Raw genomic sequence first — 18957 nt, forward strand, 5'->3', positions numbered from 1 at the left:
GCAACATTAAAGGTTCATAATCATAGTATGTCCTTCAGTTACATTTAGACAGAAAAACACAGGGTTCACTAACTGGGTATTTTGCAAACTTCAGAGAGAAAAACACTGCTACTCGGAAGTTGATTAAGTATGACTGGAAATAGAAATAAACATGAATGTTGTGAGGATAGTCAGAGGTGTAAGAAGAAAAGGAAGGTATATTCACTTTAAAAGTAAGGCCATGTTACTTATAAAGGCAACAATCTTACTTTTATGGACAAAAAACGCTGAATTCCTCTTCAATGCTATAATCACAACTGTGATGCATTTTGTTGCTGGATTCTTAAGATGGGTTTATACTTGTGCACTGAGTCAAAGCTGTACCAGCCCATTCTCATTCTGATGTCGTCAAATACTGATTATGTGATTTATAGTCAGACACTGGCGGCAAAAATTTACTTAATTTACTTAAATGGCTACCAATAGATTTGAGTTAGCTCATTAAGAAAGTATCACGGGATTGGGCAGACTGAAAGCAGCACTCTGAGTAAGTTATAAATTACTGAAAGAACCATCGAGCCCAATATAGGCTGTGCATTAACAAGTCCGCCTTCTACCTTCTCTCTCTCTCTCTCTCAACCGCTTTATATTCCTTGTCAGAGGCACGTAAATGTTGTTTTTGTTTTTGCATAAGCAAAACACCTCTTGTAATGACAATTTCCCTGCAGCAGGTTCATCTGAGTTTTAGTAAGCTTACCGTTCAGCACCACGGACAGCGCATGGACAAATCGATGGCTAAAAAGCTCTCACGACAATTCAGTTCAAGTTCAGGTAGGGTGAGTGCGTGTACACTGATTTACAATAACTTAAAGTCCTCCTCCACTCAAAATATTGATTTTTTTCTTCGTGTTCCTTTAGTTCAATGTTTGAGCTTCACTGTACAGAATGATATATGTGCAAAGTCTGACACTCGTAGGCTGCTCTCACATTCATCTGCTATGATGTTTTGTGACATCACAGATAGTTTAGAAGCCAGGAGTGGTCCGATATTCAACTGGCACATGTGTGATGTGGAAACTCAAAACCTCCAGTGCACATAACACTGCAGATTTTTCATTCTCACATTACATAAATGTACAAGCGTTTACATTTTCAGGAATGTAGGTATCACATTTGTAGTAGGCAACTGCGACTACATTTGTGGTAAATTTATTACATTTGTGGGATTATAACATTAAAAGCTGCAGATTTGTGTTACATGTGTGGCTGATTACATTTGTGGACTATTATTGATGGAGCCTATGCACAACTATAAATTAGCCTTTACTGGATCTGCTAAAGCAGGAAGCTTATGGCAGTTCGAATGTTAGCAGATGTTTGTGAACTTTAGATATATAAACATTAAGCATGGATGTTACTTGACATGGTGAAAACATATCGAAGACAACATGAAGACTTTTCTGTTTGTTGCTGCCTTTTATTAAATCAACATTTTTTAAATTTCTTGCACTTCACTGTAATGCTGTTTTTGAATTCCATTTTAGCTTATTTTTGCTTTCTATTCTCTTGGTCTTTATTGGCGGTTATGATGATGTTTTTAATCGTATTAAAATGTTATTTTATAATGTGTTTCTTTTGCACGTTGTCTTAACATTTTTGATGTTTTTTTGTAGCTGAAATGTGCTGTATAAATAAATTTGCCTTGCTGTACAATTTGTAGTCTCAGATACAGCAGATACATTTTGCTGAATGAGCTGAGCTGAACTTGAAGGACAGTCCCTTCTCTCCTTTTTTGTTTAGAAAAGCAGATGCTTTGTGTATTAATCTGAACCTGTTTAATATTCATTAAACCCCAAAAGTCCATCCATGCAAAGTGGAAAATTCACCATATATCTAATATCTTAACCCCTACAGACACCCTGTCGGAGCCCCATAGCCCTTGAACCCTTGTAGCCTTTCTGCTCTACTCATACCTTCGAGGCTCGTCCCTCCAGCCTTGCGGCCGGATGGCGAACAAGGCCTTTGGCAGCCCCTCCAGGCCCAAACCGGACAGGGCGGGTCCCACAGCGAACCACATGTGACTGGGCCCAGCTTGACCCGCCGCCCAGGCTGCCCGGAAAACCAGCTCAGCCTCCTCCAGGGAGCAGTACAGTAGACGTACCTGTAAGGGAAGGGAGAGAGGGAGACAGTTAATACACAGAAGCACGGTTCCTAAAGTTAAAGGCAAGTTAGATTTCAGAATGTTTTAATGCCACTCAGAACTAACTTTAACTAAATTAAAGGCATTGTGAAGGATTTTCCTAAAAAAAAGATATATATATAAATATATAAATATATATATATATATATATATATGGACTCAAACAAAAGTATTCCCTCCCATCAGCAGTGTGTGGTGGTGTCTGTATGTGCAGAGAACCTGCCCTTTGCATTTAATTGATTATGTTCTTCTTATTTTGGTTCTTTTTAAGGAGCTGTGAAAACCCTGGGAAGGGTGGAGGGAGATGGTTGGAAGTAATTAGTGGTACAGGAAGAGAGATAGAGGGCAAAAAAGTAGGAAGAAGGAACAGAAAAGGACATTTATGGCGGGGGGAAAGTAAAGGGATAAAGGGAGGAAAAAGAAATAGATATAGAAGAGCTGCTATATCTATCTACAAGAGTGGGGGAGTGAAGTATGAATCAAGAGAACAAAAGGAAGGAAAGAGGAAAGGAGAGACATAAACAATTAAATAACAGATACAGGAGAAAAGGGAGCAAGAACATAAAAACATGACTGAGAGTTGGTAGAAAAAGGTGTGAGAGATGTAATGAAGGAAAGCTATAGAGAGCAGGAAATGAAGGACAGAAAGTGGGAGGATATTGTAGATTGAGGAAGAAGGAAATGATAGGGTAGAGATGAAGGAGAGAAGACAAGAAATAGAAAAGAATAGATAGGAAGGGGAAAAAAATGGCCAAGGGTAAGGAGCAATCACACACACACACACATTTTTTTGGTCTTTCCCGTAGCTAAATACATTCCTGTCTGAAGTGTTTAACACTCTTAACATTGTGTACAACACCGTAATTATTCCCAGTTCTCTCATTGCTGTTTTTAGAGTTCCTCTATAGCCTGATTTGTCTAAAGGCATACAACATGACCTCGTTTTTATCAACTTGATGGCAATTCGACTTCTTAAATGGACCTCCTACTCACAATAGGTGGCTGAAAAACATTGTACTGCCCACTAAACTGGAGAACCATCGATTTTCCCCAGAAAATTCCTTTCATTCTTTTGAAAAAATTTGGAAACTTTATATTGATTCTTGACCTTACTGCCAGGCTGTGAAAACTGAGCCTTCTATTATTCTTATATATTTATTTTATTTTATTTTTTTGCAGTTGTTTTGTTTACTGTTTTTCCATTTTTTTCTCATTTCCTTGCTTTATTTATTTTTTAATTCATTTCCATCAAAATATTTAATATTATTTTATTATCTTATACATGTAAAATAGTGGTTAATTTTGGTGTCATTGCAACCCTTGAGTTTTGTCATGATTGTTGCCATTAGTGTGATTTCCATTATTGCCTTTATTTCTTTTATGGTCTCTCATTGGGGGTTGTGAGGGTAAGGGAAGAAAACACGGGAAAAAATGGAAGAATGCTTGGGTGCTCTATGATTTATAGAGCGTTGTTCTTCTGGTAAAAGAAATATTTAATTAAACAAAACAAGAAAATGGAGGGCAAGGGGGGAAATGTGAAGATATGACAAGCAAGAGAAAAAAGGGCAAAGACATGAGCAACAAAGCAAGAATGAAAAAGAAGTTCAGCAAAAGAAAGGAGGAACAGATGTGGAGACAAAAGAGACATTTTTCATATTCTCTGCTTCTTTGGTCCCTTAATGCCCTTTCATGTTTCCTTTACAGTTATGGATTATATTCATTTATACATCAGTACACTCGGTGCACTTATACATTAATGCTTCCGCTGTTTATTATTTTTCTTAACACAGTGAGCTGCACTTGAAAAATGATGCCTCTTGGTCTGCTTGCATTTCCTCCTCATACATTATTAAAGAAGGGGGGATTGGACTTAGGGAGTGAGATTAAAAAAGACAAAGCAAGAGCAAAAGAAAACGTGAAAATAGAAGAGGGTGAGAAAAGGAAAGAGGCCCATGTGTGTTAGTGTGTGTGGTTGGTGCTAAGGGTGCTTCATATGATTACTCAGAGGAAACGAGAGGAAAATTTGCGCCACTGTATCCTAAGATAAATGGAGAGGTTATAAAACTGAAATCAAACCCAAATGCTCTACTAACACACTTTTGCACCAGCAGGCGTGTGGTGTGTGATTTCTGTCACATGCTGCACGTCCGCAATGGTTACTGGCATCAGAGACGACAGTGAGATGACGTCGATCCCTCCCACTCAGCCGACAGCAAACGGAATCGGGGTCGGCGTGAGGTCCAAGCTAACGCTCAGTCCCTATCAATCACATCCTGCGAGCAGTCAGGGTATATTAAGATCTCTTTACATATGGCCTTTAAGTTTGTCATCTGTAAGAAGTAAAGAGGATCCAGTCTTTCAGAGAGCTCCTCAGATGGAGCTGAGTTCTCTGTTTTCCACCATCCTTCAGAAAGCATGGTAGAAGGGCCTAATTTGTTATAATTTTGTGCCATCAATCACTTTGCCAGCGCAGGTGTTTCATTTTTCAATGGTTGGACATCTCATTTTGGAAGAAAACATTTCATTTAGATCCCCATGGGTCTTCATATTTTATCATGACAGAGCTTAATCGCATCAACATCCAGGTTGAAATGAAAAAAAGTCTCTTTCCAAAAAAATTTGGAAAAAAAAATGTTCGCGCAAAAGAAACCACTTTTGATACAGAACATGGTCTAATTTAATTTTGTTCACTTTATTTTTTTGTTTGTTTTTTTTTACACTGTACTACATGTGATTTAAAAGGTAGGTATTTTAAATCAACAATGTGAGCACCTCCATTTTTACTTTTGATAGCATCTTCTCGAGAAGTCTCATTTAAAAACTTCTGCAGTAACACAAGGGTGTGCACGCAGGTTTTTTAAACATGGGAAAACCTGCTTAAAATAGGCTGCTAGCTATAGACTGCTTTCCCATTGCCAGTCTAAAAGAGCTGTGTACACGGCACTGCAGCAGGTGAGTATGAATTTCTGTGCATTTCTTTTTTTTTTATTTTACATTTGTTGAATGTTATCTTTAAATATTCATGTTTTCATTTTTTCACCACAGCAGTTCTATAAATTAACCCTTTGACTGTAGTACAATGATATTGATGACAGCGTGACATCTGTGGCATTGTATTGTGTGCTATAACAGCACATTTTACAGTGCTCTTTTATTATGACTATCCCAAGGGTGAAGTGACACAAACACTGATTTTAATGAATTTGCATTCAAAGTTTGAGAAAAATGCATCTTTTGAGAGTATAAAAAGTCTCACATCTTTAACCCTTTGAAACCTAGATCAATGTCAGCTCCTGTCACAGCACCGCTTGATTTGTCATGCGTTTGTTCTCCTGCAATGTTAAAGACATGCGGAGGGAAAACAACATGCCTGCGACCCTGCTCACCAGCCATAGCACTGAGATACGAATCATCAGCTGATACCTGCGGTGTGCTAATTAGCAAAGGCATGGTTTGAAGTCAAATAAATGGCCCGTGCAGCACGCACTACAGCCTCCCCTATGCCTTTAACATTATGCATAAAAGACACATAAAATTAATCATTTTGCATTAGCTGTGGCACAACGTTGTCATGTCGGCAGAGTGTATTTATGCTTTGTGAGGGGCAGATGTATTCAGCAGGGGCACTTTGGGCTAATTTTAATTTCAGGTGTAAATGAAATACAGAGTGTTCGCGTGAGGATATCGCTGGTGAGACATGCTAATGTATGATGAGCGAGGGAGCAGGGGGAAAAACGAGGATGAGAGATGAAGAGAGCGGTAAAGAAAAGTCTCAGTGGGGAACAGTCCTCTCTGTCTGAATTATACTCACATCACAGCACAGACGAGGCTGAACAGCTTTTAATCAATGAATCCAACATCAAGTGTGTGTGTGTGTGAGTGAAGAGGGGATTTCAGCACACACTCACAGAACCAACTCAGTACTAAACCCACACTATAATGCTACTATGGATACATTATGAGACTGTACCCTTTGGTTTTTCATCAAAGGCCTCGGCATCATGGGAGGATTATGCAGAAACTGGCGTGCAACCCCACTAGCAGCATTTCAAAAATGGAACTGTGACAAGGTGTGAGCTGCACAACAATGAAAAGACAGGCAGGATCATAGTACAATGACGGATCTGCACTCATGAAGCCCGAGGAAGCAACACAACCTAAATCTGCAATTCAAAGTCTTAGTTTGGCAACAGGACCCTAAAGGCTACGTCTTATGTGTCATATGCTGTCTTCACATGCTCCTCGGAAATATCGTATTTACCGTATTTATGAGTTACGAGCACATGAAAGGTCCAAAGTCGTAATTACGATTGGGAAATTCGAAAATTTCAACAACACCGAAGTTGCCGAGTTGTGACATTTCAGGGCGTTGTAAAACTTCAAATATAAGCCTATTCCCTATTAGAAGCCTAGTCCCTTTTACTTGCCTGGTGTGGCTACACATTTTGACAAATAAAGGCCTGTCTCAATTAGAAGCCCTGTTGACATGCAGTTCATTTTTATCGAAGTTCTTTGGATGTATAAATCTCAGTTGTTGGTCACACGTTGGCAATATGTTAGTTAGCTGCTTATAATGCATACAAATATAAATGTCAGTAAACGTTTGTCAATATGGATATGCTACAAGCAAATTTAGTTTGGTAAAATTCTCCACAATTCAATCACTCACTTCAATTTAGTGAAACCGTGAAGACCAAAGAAGAGGTGATACCAGCAGAGTGAAGAGGAGAGATGCAACAAAGGGGTTTAAAGAAACAACATCTTTGCTAAGCAACACTTTTATGTGAAAGGAATCAAAAGTCTGTCTCATATAGACACCGGTCCCAAATATAAACCTGTTAAGTTCTCTGATATAAGCAAACATAAGCCAGGGCTATTAAATTTTTTACAGTATGTAAAAAAATGTTTCCAATGTAAGAATCAGTATTAATTTGTTCATCAGTGCACAAAATGTCACCTCTTTTGTGATGACTCACAAGGGAGACAACAGCACACAGTCTGACAGAACAAGCCAAAAATTCAATTTTTTCTGTCTATGGGTCACCACTGAAAGCAGAATTTCTAAAAAAAAATGGAATTTTTTTTCCAAAACATCAGTTTTTAGTGACCTAAAACATAGTTTGCGTGTGGCCAAAATGCACCGAAAAGGCAAAGTTTTAAAATACACCTGCATATATGTGGACAAGGCCCTAATCCTAGGCTCCTACAGGCTAGAAAAGCTTCAACATGTTTGCATTACTTTTCTCTTCCTTTCATGAGATGCAAAGAAAAAAAAGGAAAACGGTGTTAGAAAAGAAGAAACACTGGTACATTATTTCCTCTCAGGCATCATCTGCAGCAGCATCAGTGATGATGGTGGTAAAGGTGCATCACCTGTCAGTTTAACTTCTCCGTAGCATCTTTTGTTCCCTCAGATTCTTAACTGAAAATGCTTTTCTTTTAAACTGATTTTGACAAAGTACTTTTACCACAAGGTCCGTTCTAGAGCTTTTAAATCAGATGGAGTTTGTCAGGTATCAAACTCACTTTGTATTTGCACAGATAATGTCATGGGCTGTCTCAGCGCACCTGACAAGGTGAAATACATGTTGTCCCTTAAAATGAACAGTTTGACAGTGCCCTTGGATGCACAACAAGCTAGTATGAGGGAGAGGGGTCGGTTAGGACAGTGCCTTTTCAGCAAGTTACAAAGCAAATACACCTGTGCCCTTTCTCAGCCGCAGCCTCTTCATTTACAGCCTCAAAGTGGAAACTTCTGACTAATCCTCATATTGTTTCAGTTTTAAAATCCTTTTTATATTTTATTCTAAAGTACTGTAATTAATCAAACTACATTTAAAAAAAAACATATCATTGAAAAGCTGATTACCTGGAGAATCAATTGATGCTTGTGTTAGCTGTCAGTTGCGTGTGGGCAATTCGGAAGTGTATTTTATAGTTTCTGTTTTGTTACAAATTAACAAAAGTAGACAAAAACAAGACAAAAGCTTGTTGTAACTGACTAAGACCCACTGTGACGTCACTGTTACCTCTTTTTGACCCTTTTGACCATGCAGGAACCAGTTCCAACATGGAACTGGTTCATGCACCCAATTTCAACCCTTTGGAGCATTTTGATCTAAAATAAATTGAGAACCCGAAAAACTGGTTCTCAGCTGGACCCAACAAATAGCAGGTTTTCCTTGACCTGAAGTGTGAATGTTGACTACATCAATGAGTGTGTCATATTCTACAAGTTAGAAATAGAAGATGGAGAAGGCAACAATGGAGAGGTCAAGCGAGAAATCAGACAAAAAAAGAGCATGCAGTGGTCTCGATGATAGTTAGATAAAGCTTGTTATTTTAGGTAAAAACAAAACCCTGTGATCCTTGTTTATACTACTTTTTTCTTCCACTGTGCATGTGCAAAGCCCTTCATTGATGAAACATCGATTACAATTGTTTTACGCAAAGCTGGTGAAAAAGCTTGAATTCTGTGTGGTTGGTACAGTATGTATGTTGTTATGTATGATGAGATTTAGACTGCAATCAAGTTGTTGCTATTGACCTTTTCTCTTTTTTTGGTCAAAATGAAACAAATCAAATAGCCTACATAAACCACAGGCTACATTTAGCATATGGTACCCACATTGAGCTGATAGGTGACACTGAAATGAAGACCTGGTAGGCATACAAATACCATATCTAATTAAATTATTACATACAATCATTTGATGTGTTCTCTTCTGCTCGGAGGATTGTCTGCTCAAATTTAGATTGAAATTTTTCAATTAAGTTATTAAATTATTTTCTTAGTCCAGAACAAGGTGTCTGAAACATCCTGGGGAGGTGGAATTTTGGGAAAATGCATTCCTTGTACTTGTTTGTATTTGAGTTTTTAAATGTGGTACATTTTCAGCACATACTCTGTTTAAGGATCACTTTTATTATACTGTCCCATTAGTCTGTGAGTAATGGAAGTTTATTTCATGCTGACGCAAAACCCAAAGTCCCAAACGGCCGCGCTCTCCGCTATTTAGACTGTGTACATTCAAATACTAAATGACCTTTGTTGTTCCTTAAATTCATTCATTATTTAATGATTACATCATGATTAAAATGTCTTAATGTGTGGAAATAATGTAATTGCCAAAATGTTTAAAGGGGAAAAAAACAGGAATAATATTTGACACTCCTCACAGGTTTAAATCTGCTGCGCTGTAGTGATGCAGGTTCAAAGCAGCCCGATCAGCCGCTGTGTCCAATGGCTAAAAGGGTTCCAGTAAAGGGTGATGATCCAATAAAAGACTTTTGCATATGATGTTCTGGTATTTCCTTCCTCAAGCCTCCCTGCTCAATGATCTTTACTCATAATGTACTTTATGATACAGTAGCAGACCGGATCAATTTCCAGATCGCCCAAGAATCGAATGAGGAGACAGAAAATGAGTTATATATCCCTAAACTCACTGCTGCCGCTTCCAAAGCACACACTGCTCCTCAAAGCAGGAGGGCCAATACAGATGCAATAAGCTACTTTTTCAAGGACATGTGCTCATATATTCTTGTTAAAAATACAAAATTTAGATGGATGACACTGACCCTGGAACCGAGGAGCACAATACCCAGAGGGCAACATTTCAGAGAGAAAAAAAAACATATCCTTGGAACATGTCCAAAAACTTGCCCTGAGCATGACTGCCTTTTGTTTACTTTTGTTGGTGTAGAAGTGCACATTTTCGTGCTGGCCATTAAATTATAGTTCAGCAGCCGCAGCAATCCTCGGCCGACAATTGACTTTTAGCACCAGGATGTTAAGGTAGTTTGAAGTACCACCTGACATTTCCAGTAAATGTTGGACCTTTGGAAACGATCAATGTGTTTCAAACATAAAAATCTGACACCTGCTGCAAGCTTAAGATATGAACAACCTTCAAGTACATCGGCAGAGTTAAGTCTCAGGTCCTACAGTGCTTTTGTTTGCTATATATACCAATGGCAATACCATCAAAGGCAACCAAAGTATTGAATTCACCTTCAAAATTATGAACAAGTGACACAATTGAAACTTAAATGGTTTTATACCAAGGTATCAAGATTTTAACAGACTAAAGAATCTTTTTGATACCTGGTATAAACATGTGTCTTAGCTCATCTGATCACAACTGGACAGCACTAAAAACAAGTGCAGAAATCCACCAAGTCAGAGTGATCTGATGACTGAATCCACCTGCCGGGGTAGTTTGGGATGCATGTGACCACATATCTTTTGTAATGAAATGCTAATGCATCCTGATGCAACAAGCAGGTAGCAGGAATATGTGTCATCAGTGCAGGATGTGGTAGTTGTATTGGTAAAAGGGTGCTGATACTCCACATCGTGCCCGACGTACGACATATCGGACAAAGCACAACATTGAGTTGTATGGGAGGAGATGTTTTGAATTCTGCTGACAGCGATATATTCGGCTGTGACGACAAAACTACTAACGTGACTAGCAGGATTGTGAGTCACTACATGGCTTCCATTAACCCTCAAATTGTGCAAACCAAAATTGCAAATATAAAATATGCCTAATGGAAACTTGTGAATTTAAAAAAAAAAATTTTTAATTCTCACAAAAAAAGTTTTTATGCTTGCATAAGGTGGTATTTTAGGTGATTCGAAAAAGCCATATTTTGCAAAACTGCAATGGAAACACTTTTTTAGTTTTTCTAGGCCACATGACGCTATGGCTGTGTGCTTGTCGGTCAAAACTGGGTCCCCCAGACATGATGCAGCAGGTGCAACAAGAGGTGTGATTGTGTTATTAACTCTTCAGAAGTTGAGTGGATCATCTGGAATTTTTGAATCAACAAGTCATCTGTGAAATCGTGAACTATCACATCCCAGAAATCCCTCATATGTGGCGGCTAGTGCAGTGGCTGCAATAAAAACAAACCTGCTAATGTCTCAAGCATCCATCGCCATGCTTCTTGGAATGTCATTGTGAGGAGTCACATAACATCCCTCAATGGAAATCCAGTCATCTTGCAATTGTGTTTTATCGACATTTCAAAAAATATTGCTTAAGTATTTTGCAAATATGTAATTTAAACCCACTTTGACAATTTCACAGCCGAGACTGTTGTTAATGTATAACAATGGTTACATCCCATTAAGAGTCCTGAAAAGCCATGTCACTGAGTGAACTTGCACATTACCAGAGCCCTGAAACTGGCTTACCTATACAAAATGCAGCCATCATGGCTAGAAATGCATTTAATCATCTATTCCCTGTACAGACTCATCTTTTCAAAACAGATATCTAAATGTATACATCTCTTTATCTAAAGCCCGGCACATTCATTCACTGCCTCCCTATTCAACATTTCATATCACTTTCATTAAATTACATCATTTCACTCTGGCTCTTTTTGCTTCTGGTCCATTCTCCCTCTCTTTCTGTCTTCCTTTCTCTCTCCCTTTCATGGGTTTCATTCTGACAAAGGTCATTTACTCTCACAATGGTAAAATGGTGGAGAACAAGGAATGAACATGAATAAAAAGGATATGTGTGAAAGAGAGATGTAGAAAAAGAGAGGAGACAGTGCTCATGTACACAGATGAAGGTTGGGGAGAATGAAAAGGAAGGATCCTTGTCCTTGTGTTACAGCACAGCTAAGGTCACCACTTCACTGATGTCCGTTCTGCTTTTACTGTGTATTTTTTCCAGACTGTGTGGTTTGTCTGCAGCTTTTATGTTTAACAGCAAGGATGCAAAGAAAAAGTCTCTTCATTTCAAAACTGTTAACAGAAAAAGTTTCAAGGTAATGGGTCATTGTACAGTCTGATTGGTATTTTTTTATAAATTTGCACTTTTGAGGCTGCTGACCAAGATCACCCAACTTCACAATAGTGCCCTTACAGGGTCAGTTCACCTCAAAATAAAAAAATGCACATTTTTCTTCTTACCTGTAGTGCTTTTTTTTTAGGAGTTCTTGAGTGTTGGCGATATCGGCCATAGAGACGTCTGCCTTCTCTCTAATATAATGGAACTAGATGAGACTCGGCTTGTGGTGCTTAAAGCGCCAAAGAAATATATCTGAACAATTCAACAGCGATGTCTTTTTGCAAAAGTCTTGATCCAGTTAATCAAGGTAATCCACAGACCTTGTTGTGAGCAGTTTTATGTAGGAGTTATTTTCTTTCTACTGAACGACAACTATCTGTGTTTGTGACAAAAAGAGATGTAAACTTTAATGGTGTCTGCCTTGAATGAGCTGGAACGTTTATTGGTGCTAGGTACGATTTTATAGTGGTTTTCAATTTCTTGTAGTTGTTACGCATTTTTTGTGGTTTTGTGTCCCTGTGTGATCATTTTGTCTGTCCGTGTGGTTGTCTTTTGTAGTTTTGTAGTCATTTGTCTCTTGTTGAGGTAATTTTGTGTCAGTTTTTGTTTGCTTTGTGTTACTTTGTAGTTGTTTTGTGTCTCCTAGTGGTTGTGTCTTTGTGGTTGTTTTGTGTCTTCTTTTTTTTAAGTTTTTGGTCTCTTTTTAAGGTAATTTGTCTTGTTGATGTAATTTTGTGTCTTTTTTGGTTGTTTTGTGTTGCTTTGTAGTCATTTTCTTTCCGTCATTTAGTAGTTCTGTTGCGTCTCTTTTAGTTGCTTTCAGTCTCCTCCTGATCAGTACATATTATTTGAGTGACATTTCACAAGTGAAGGCCAGGGGGCCCCCTGACACTTTGGGTTACACTGGTCCTGTGCCCGGTAAGCACATTCAGTAATTCATCCATGTCTATATGGCCAATACCTCCAACAATGGGCAACTCACACCAAAGCAATCTCGACTGATAAATATCACTACAGGTAAGAGGAAAATTATGTTTGTTTTTAATGTTGGGGTGAACTGTCCCTTCAAAATGAGCTATCACAGATAAAAACTTCTCTACCTGAAGGCACTGAAAAACTGAAAATAGTGGGAAAGTCAGAGAAAAAAAGAAGTCTGGCACTCTAAAAGTAAGAGCAGTGTCACGCCGTATGTTTTTAAGATGTGCAATTTGTAAACAAGTCTGCACTGAAAACCCTCTCACAAGTGGACTCATCATACAGGTTGAAGCACCACTGAAGAATCCCTCAGTTTAGTGCCGAATTCTCAGTGAGTCAGGAGATCAGCTTCAGTGCAGAGCTGCAACAGTTAAATGCTGCAGTTAAACTACAAAGCTCCCAGGTGTGTGCGTTAGTGTGTGTGGTAGTGTGTGTAGGCGGTGTGGGTAAGTGGTCTCCCAGGATGTCAGTGTAAATGAATAGCGTGTCCTCAGTCAACCTCCCCTAAATAGGGCTTTAACTGTAAGTCAACTTTAAGTGGAGAGATGTTATAGCTTTTCCTCTGAACCTTTCCTCTGGTTAAACTGCCTGCAGAAGAAACTTATGGTGTCATAACTCTGGGTGCAGAGGGAGCACTGCAAATATATTGATCTGACAAAGTTGATTAACCTGGTATCGAGTTTTTGGAGTCCAACTGAAATTAAATAGCCTGTTTCTCCTTTTCTGCAGCATAAAGAGAAAAAAATCAAACGGAAGGAATTTATTTTTTATATTCCTGGGGTCTTGTGCACCTTATTTTTGCAGCAGAATGCTGTTTTTGATTTTCATGTAGCCAATCAAATTATGAATTTTAAATTGTATGAACACTGGAAATGTTACTTCATTGGCTATGGTAATATTGCCTGACTGCTTGCTTACTAAATATTTTTGTTTGTTAAATCTAACAAAGTAAGTTTTAGAGCTTAAACCTAAGAAACCACGTGTTTAAAACGGTGACCGTTATGGCACGTACATGCCAGCATCTCGTAAAGCGATAATAAGCGGTTGTGGTCATTTCATGTATTTCATGTTGGCAGAAAATATCAATAAATTAGCAGAATAATCAAAACTGACTCACCTGGGCTTCGTTGTCTTTGAGCAGCCGTTTGGTTCGGGCCCCGCCAGGGTCATCTGTAACGTTAAGAATCACCACGCTCTTCTTTTCCCAGCCAATGAATGAACCGTCTGTCATACCCTCCACCATGGCCAGGAAGTCCTCATAGCCGTGGTGACGGGTGGTCACCACAGAGAAGGAAGTCCAGTCGTATTCTTCAAGTACTTCAAAGATGACCTCGAGCTGGAGGGCGGTGGAGCAGGTGAACTGGAGGTAGATGGAACCGCTTTCCTGAAAACAATGAAAGAGACAATACTAACCCATGAGTACATGTGAGCATTTAGGTAAGTAGATATTATCCCTACATTTAAGTTACAGTTTGAAAAATATGAACATAGTTAACCCGAATGACAGGCACAATAATGTTATCAGGGCTGATTGCTAAATCTTGTTGCTCTGCTGGACCTATTGTTAACAAAGCTGAAGGTTGAATGAAAGCACTTTGTCATCTCAGCATGCTTAACTTCCAACCCTGTCAAGTACACTCAACTACGCGACAACACAGACTGTGTGAGCTGTAGCTGCTGCTGGGCCAATCAAAGAAAGCTTTTGGCGATTGGTTGTAAGCAAAGCCATGCATATTGTAATTTTTTAATTGATTTGGGTATACAATTTTCAGATGTAGGTATTGTGTGATCAGAGTTCTGATATTGCTTGGTACTGGTTTTTTTTAGCCAATACTATCAGACACCTGTCCGTGTCCTTCCTCTGTAGCCTGGCAGCCAACTCACTCCTGTATCATGGGTTGTGGTGTGCTGTGCTATGCTGTGGTGAGTTTAAATTTTTTGAGTGACGGCTGTGTAACGTGCAACATCACTGTTTACTATCAAGACAGGCAGACAAGCCAGCAAGTGTGCAGTGCTGACTCCCCTCACCCCTACTTCCTTTCAGCTTTTCAGACTGATAAATACACAGCAGAAACAAACAAAATGTTAAAAAAAAATATATATATATATATATATATATATATATATATATATATATACGAGGTGTCACATGTCTTTAAGCTCAGCTGCCTGTTAAACCAGTAGAAACTGGAGACTGAGGTCTGGTGGTGCATGCTTTGCACTACATACATACAAAAAGAGGCACGTGTATTTACAATGGTATTGAAAAAACATACCTTTGGGATCTTGGGACAAAGCTTACTAGCAAGTAGGTATTGGCATTCACTTTTCACTTTTAATTGTAATTCAGGGACTGGTGAACTCATACTGCAAGTCTCCCAGTTATGTTAGACTATGAGTATCTAAGATTGTTACTGCTAATCTCAACTAGTGCAGCTCTTTTCTTTGCCACGTGGTTGACTTACTTCAGTTTCACTGAGAGGGGAACACTCGGAGGAATAACACAGACTGTCCATCAAAAAAGTCCTTGGCTTCTGAATAAGGCTTTCAGTGTCAATGAAAGAAACAGTGATAGCCTTCCTCTCTGCTGCTCCAGTCACATTTAATCTGGATAGATGAGCTGCTCACAGGTTGAAAGAGGAGTTCATTCCTGTCTTTCTTCTATTGTATTTTTCATGAATGTCAGCTTAAACACTGAAATAAGGACTTATCATGGCAGCGTACATATTCCTATGGACTCTTTTGACATGGTCCAAAGTCCTTACAAGTGCAGTTCACAATTATTTCTCTCTTTGCTGAAGATAAACCAAAGAGGCAGTGAGCATGTGTTTAAATTAATCACCAAGTCTCTGCATCTTTGTGAGCAAGTAGATGATCAAAGAGGAAATTTCTGTGAGTATCGGGCCGCCTTCCCCTGTCGATGGGGCTCACCTCAGGTTACACTGCACTGAACTAGGTCAAATATCAAACCAGCATCAGCCTGATTTATGATGTAAGCTCGTCTGCTTTTCTTAACCCTGCTAGGAGTGGAGTGTGCAGGGAAACGTGCTGAGAGTGAGTATTGAGGTTGTAGTCTGAAACAAAAAAAACAGTTTCGTGCCGCCTTGGAAGCTGGAGCTAAAACACTCATGAGAGTATTCACCAGAAACAATGAATGACTGACGCTGTGTCCCAAGCCTCAGTTTTTGAAGCACGAGTTGACACAAGGTTGATTGATTCTTGGCGTGTATCGGGACAAAAAATGCATGACTTAGCATCCCAAAGGCAATTAAGAACTGATAAGACTTTAGTTTTACAAACATTTCTGAAATGCAGAGCTGCTCTGGGGGCAAGTATGCCCATTTGTTGTGTTAAACCCTGACGGGCAGGGTCACAGAAGCGTAGCCTCTCCAGCCAAGCAACATTTGACTCCAACACAGTGTAAAAGAAAAGAGATAAGCTGAATCCTTGTTCTCTGCTCGTAACTGGCAATCTATTTGTGCTAATTTATCTACTAATTAGCCTGTCTCTTCTAGTTGAAACTAAGCTGTGGGGGTTTATAAGGGCCAGTCAGGTAGGCTTCCAAGAACACAACTGCCATGATGACCGCATATAAAAAGAAATGTATGCTGTATACAGCTCTGGACAAAAAAATACTTAAGAAGCTATTTCAAATTTTTCTTAAGTCAGTATCTCTGCATGTATGACATTCATTTTATTCATTTCCAACATAAGAAATCCTCATGATTAAGTGATCATGTGAACCAAATGTTATTCAACATTAAAAACACTGGTGTGGCCATCGCTATCCTAATGGGACCAACTGGAGTGCAAAAACAGTGCTAGTAGTACCTCAAAAATAATTAGAATCAAAAACTAAGTTTGAAAATAACCATAAGCACCGCACCATAGAAGACTCAAGTATGGTCATCTTCTCTGATAAGACAAATTTTCACCTTTGGTCAACACCTAGTCATCTAATAGTGAGACAGCGACCTGGAGAGGCTTACGAGCCACAGTGTCCTGCACCCACTACGAAATTTGTAGGAGGATCAAAAGTGATCTGGGGGTGCTTCAGTAAGGCTGGAATCTGGCTGTTTTCTGGCTGTTTTCAAGCTTTACAAAGTCCTGGCTGTGATAGGAGACTTCGGCCATTTCAGAAAAAGGGTGTTCCTATTGATTGTTCTACAAATGCAGACATGTGGCAAAATCCCTGCTTTGAAAGTCCAATTCAATCGCAAATATACTGCAGAGAAAGTTGATAATATTCCAACTTCCTACACTGCAAAGCAATACAAAAAGGGAGCACAGACCTATCAATAAAAGAGTCTAAAAAGTGACAGAGGCAATAAATAAAATAAAGATTTAACGATGAAGAGGAAATGTTGCAGTTTAGCCTTCTGCTAAATGTAGCAAAAGACTCACGGCTTTGGCTTCAAGTTCACATGTACGTAGCTAATGTTAGCTAGAGCCTCAAATCACAGTGTGTCCTCTGCCTCAATCTCCACCGCTATGAACCCCCTCTGCAGGAGGAGAGCGGGAAGCAGCTCAAGAGATAGACCCCCATGAGGGCAAACCCAGTTCCAAGGGATGGAGATCCCCTTAACTCCCTGTTGTATTTGCAAACTTTCTGTTGCTGCCTGTATGCAGGTTAGATCTGCCCCTGCTGCTGGCCACCAACTCACTGAGAGATTTACAGTTTGAAAATTCAAGTTGCTACAGCTACCAACTACAGGTCCGTCTCTGGAGCTGCTGCCTGCTCTCCTCTGGGGAAGCAGTACGCAGCGGGGAGTAAGACAGAGAGAGCATGGGGTGGCTAGATAGATAGGCTAGATAATTCTTTGCTCATTTGTGGTCTACCCCACCTTTAAGGCAGCCAATAGAAATACTTGCTTTTCCCTTGAAAATAAATAATGTCTGCTCTCATGTCATGTCATGTCATGTCATACTATGCTACTCTATGCTATGTTATAATACATTATGTTACATTATGTCGTCTTATCTTATTTTATCTTAGATTATCAGAGTGTTATCCCTTGAGCAGCTCATCCATGTGGCACCAAGAGTTTGAGGGAAAATCTTAGAGCTAAGTGAATCTTCATATTGCAATTAAAGAGGTTTGGTACAAATCCAGCATCAGTATTTAAACATAGAAGCAGAAGCACGTGAGTTGTAGAAATGTAATCAAAGGGACTTTACTGAGTCTAACAAGAGCAAAAGTATTTCAGCACCTTGTGAGACTTCAAAGCAAACTCACCTCCCACCTTAATCTCAGCCGCTTTGATAATGAATATTTTCACATGCTGACAGTTCAGTTACGAGCTGTAGTGCTATTTGAAGTTACAGTTGTGCAGAAATTGTACTAACCACATTATACTGTCAAAAAGATCCACTTAAAGTAAATTGGCCCATTTATTAAATACCACATCTGCCATGCTGAACTGCTTTGTTAGCTTGATCTACTTATCGCTAATGTCTGTCAGCAAAACATTACCTTTTGTCACACACAGATTAGCCACTTGGAGAGCTGACACCCATTAATTAGTCTGCAACAATGGGCAAGCGAGCATCATTTAAAACAGAATGACACAGCAGTCATCGTGATTAGCTGGATTTTGAAACAGAAACGCTGGGTTTGATCCAAAAAATGATCCGCACAAAAACATGTGGATAAAATGTGAAAATATATTGATTGCAATTGCTAATGCACCCTTTCACAGTTGGACTAATGCAGTACTAACTCAGTGTGCACTAAGAAAAATGTCAAATTACAAACATATTTCCTCTGCTCAGTGACAAGAAGCACTTCTGATGCTGACGAGCTTAGCAGCAGTGACAGAACTAGAGCAATTCTGACAAAAATGAAATTTCCTCTTCCTCATTGCTGCTTAGTGATGAGGGCAGAGCAGCATGTTTTCTGAGATGTTTAGCATTTGGAAAATAACGTCATCCTGCAAGGGACTTTAGTCTGCATGAAACTGCATATTTTTCACTCAGCTTACAGAAAGTGAG

At 39.2% G+C, this 18957-nt stretch overlaps 1 protein-coding gene across 1 annotated transcript in view; it reads right to left on the reverse strand.

The window, feature by feature from the left end:
* The window catches only part of grin2da (glutamate receptor, ionotropic, N-methyl D-aspartate 2D, a), a 274878-nt gene that overhangs the window by 155080 nt on the left and 100841 nt on the right, over nt 1–18957 (reverse strand). Inside the window, exons 4-5 of the mRNA XM_088090301.1 lie at nt 14084–14350; nt 1953–2140 (exon numbers count right to left, since the gene is read on the reverse strand). Of these exons, the coding sequence (XP_087946427.1) occupies nt 1953–2140; nt 14084–14350 (455 nt within the window). The remainder of the gene's footprint in view (nt 1–1952; nt 2141–14083; nt 14351–18957) is intronic.

This window comes from Plectropomus leopardus, chromosome 17 (assembly GCF_026936395.1).
Source record: "Plectropomus leopardus strain MGB_pleo_1.0 chromosome 17, ASM2693639v1, whole genome shotgun sequence".
In the NCBI taxonomy this organism is placed as follows: domain Eukaryota; kingdom Metazoa; phylum Chordata; class Actinopteri; order Perciformes; family Serranidae; genus Plectropomus; species Plectropomus leopardus.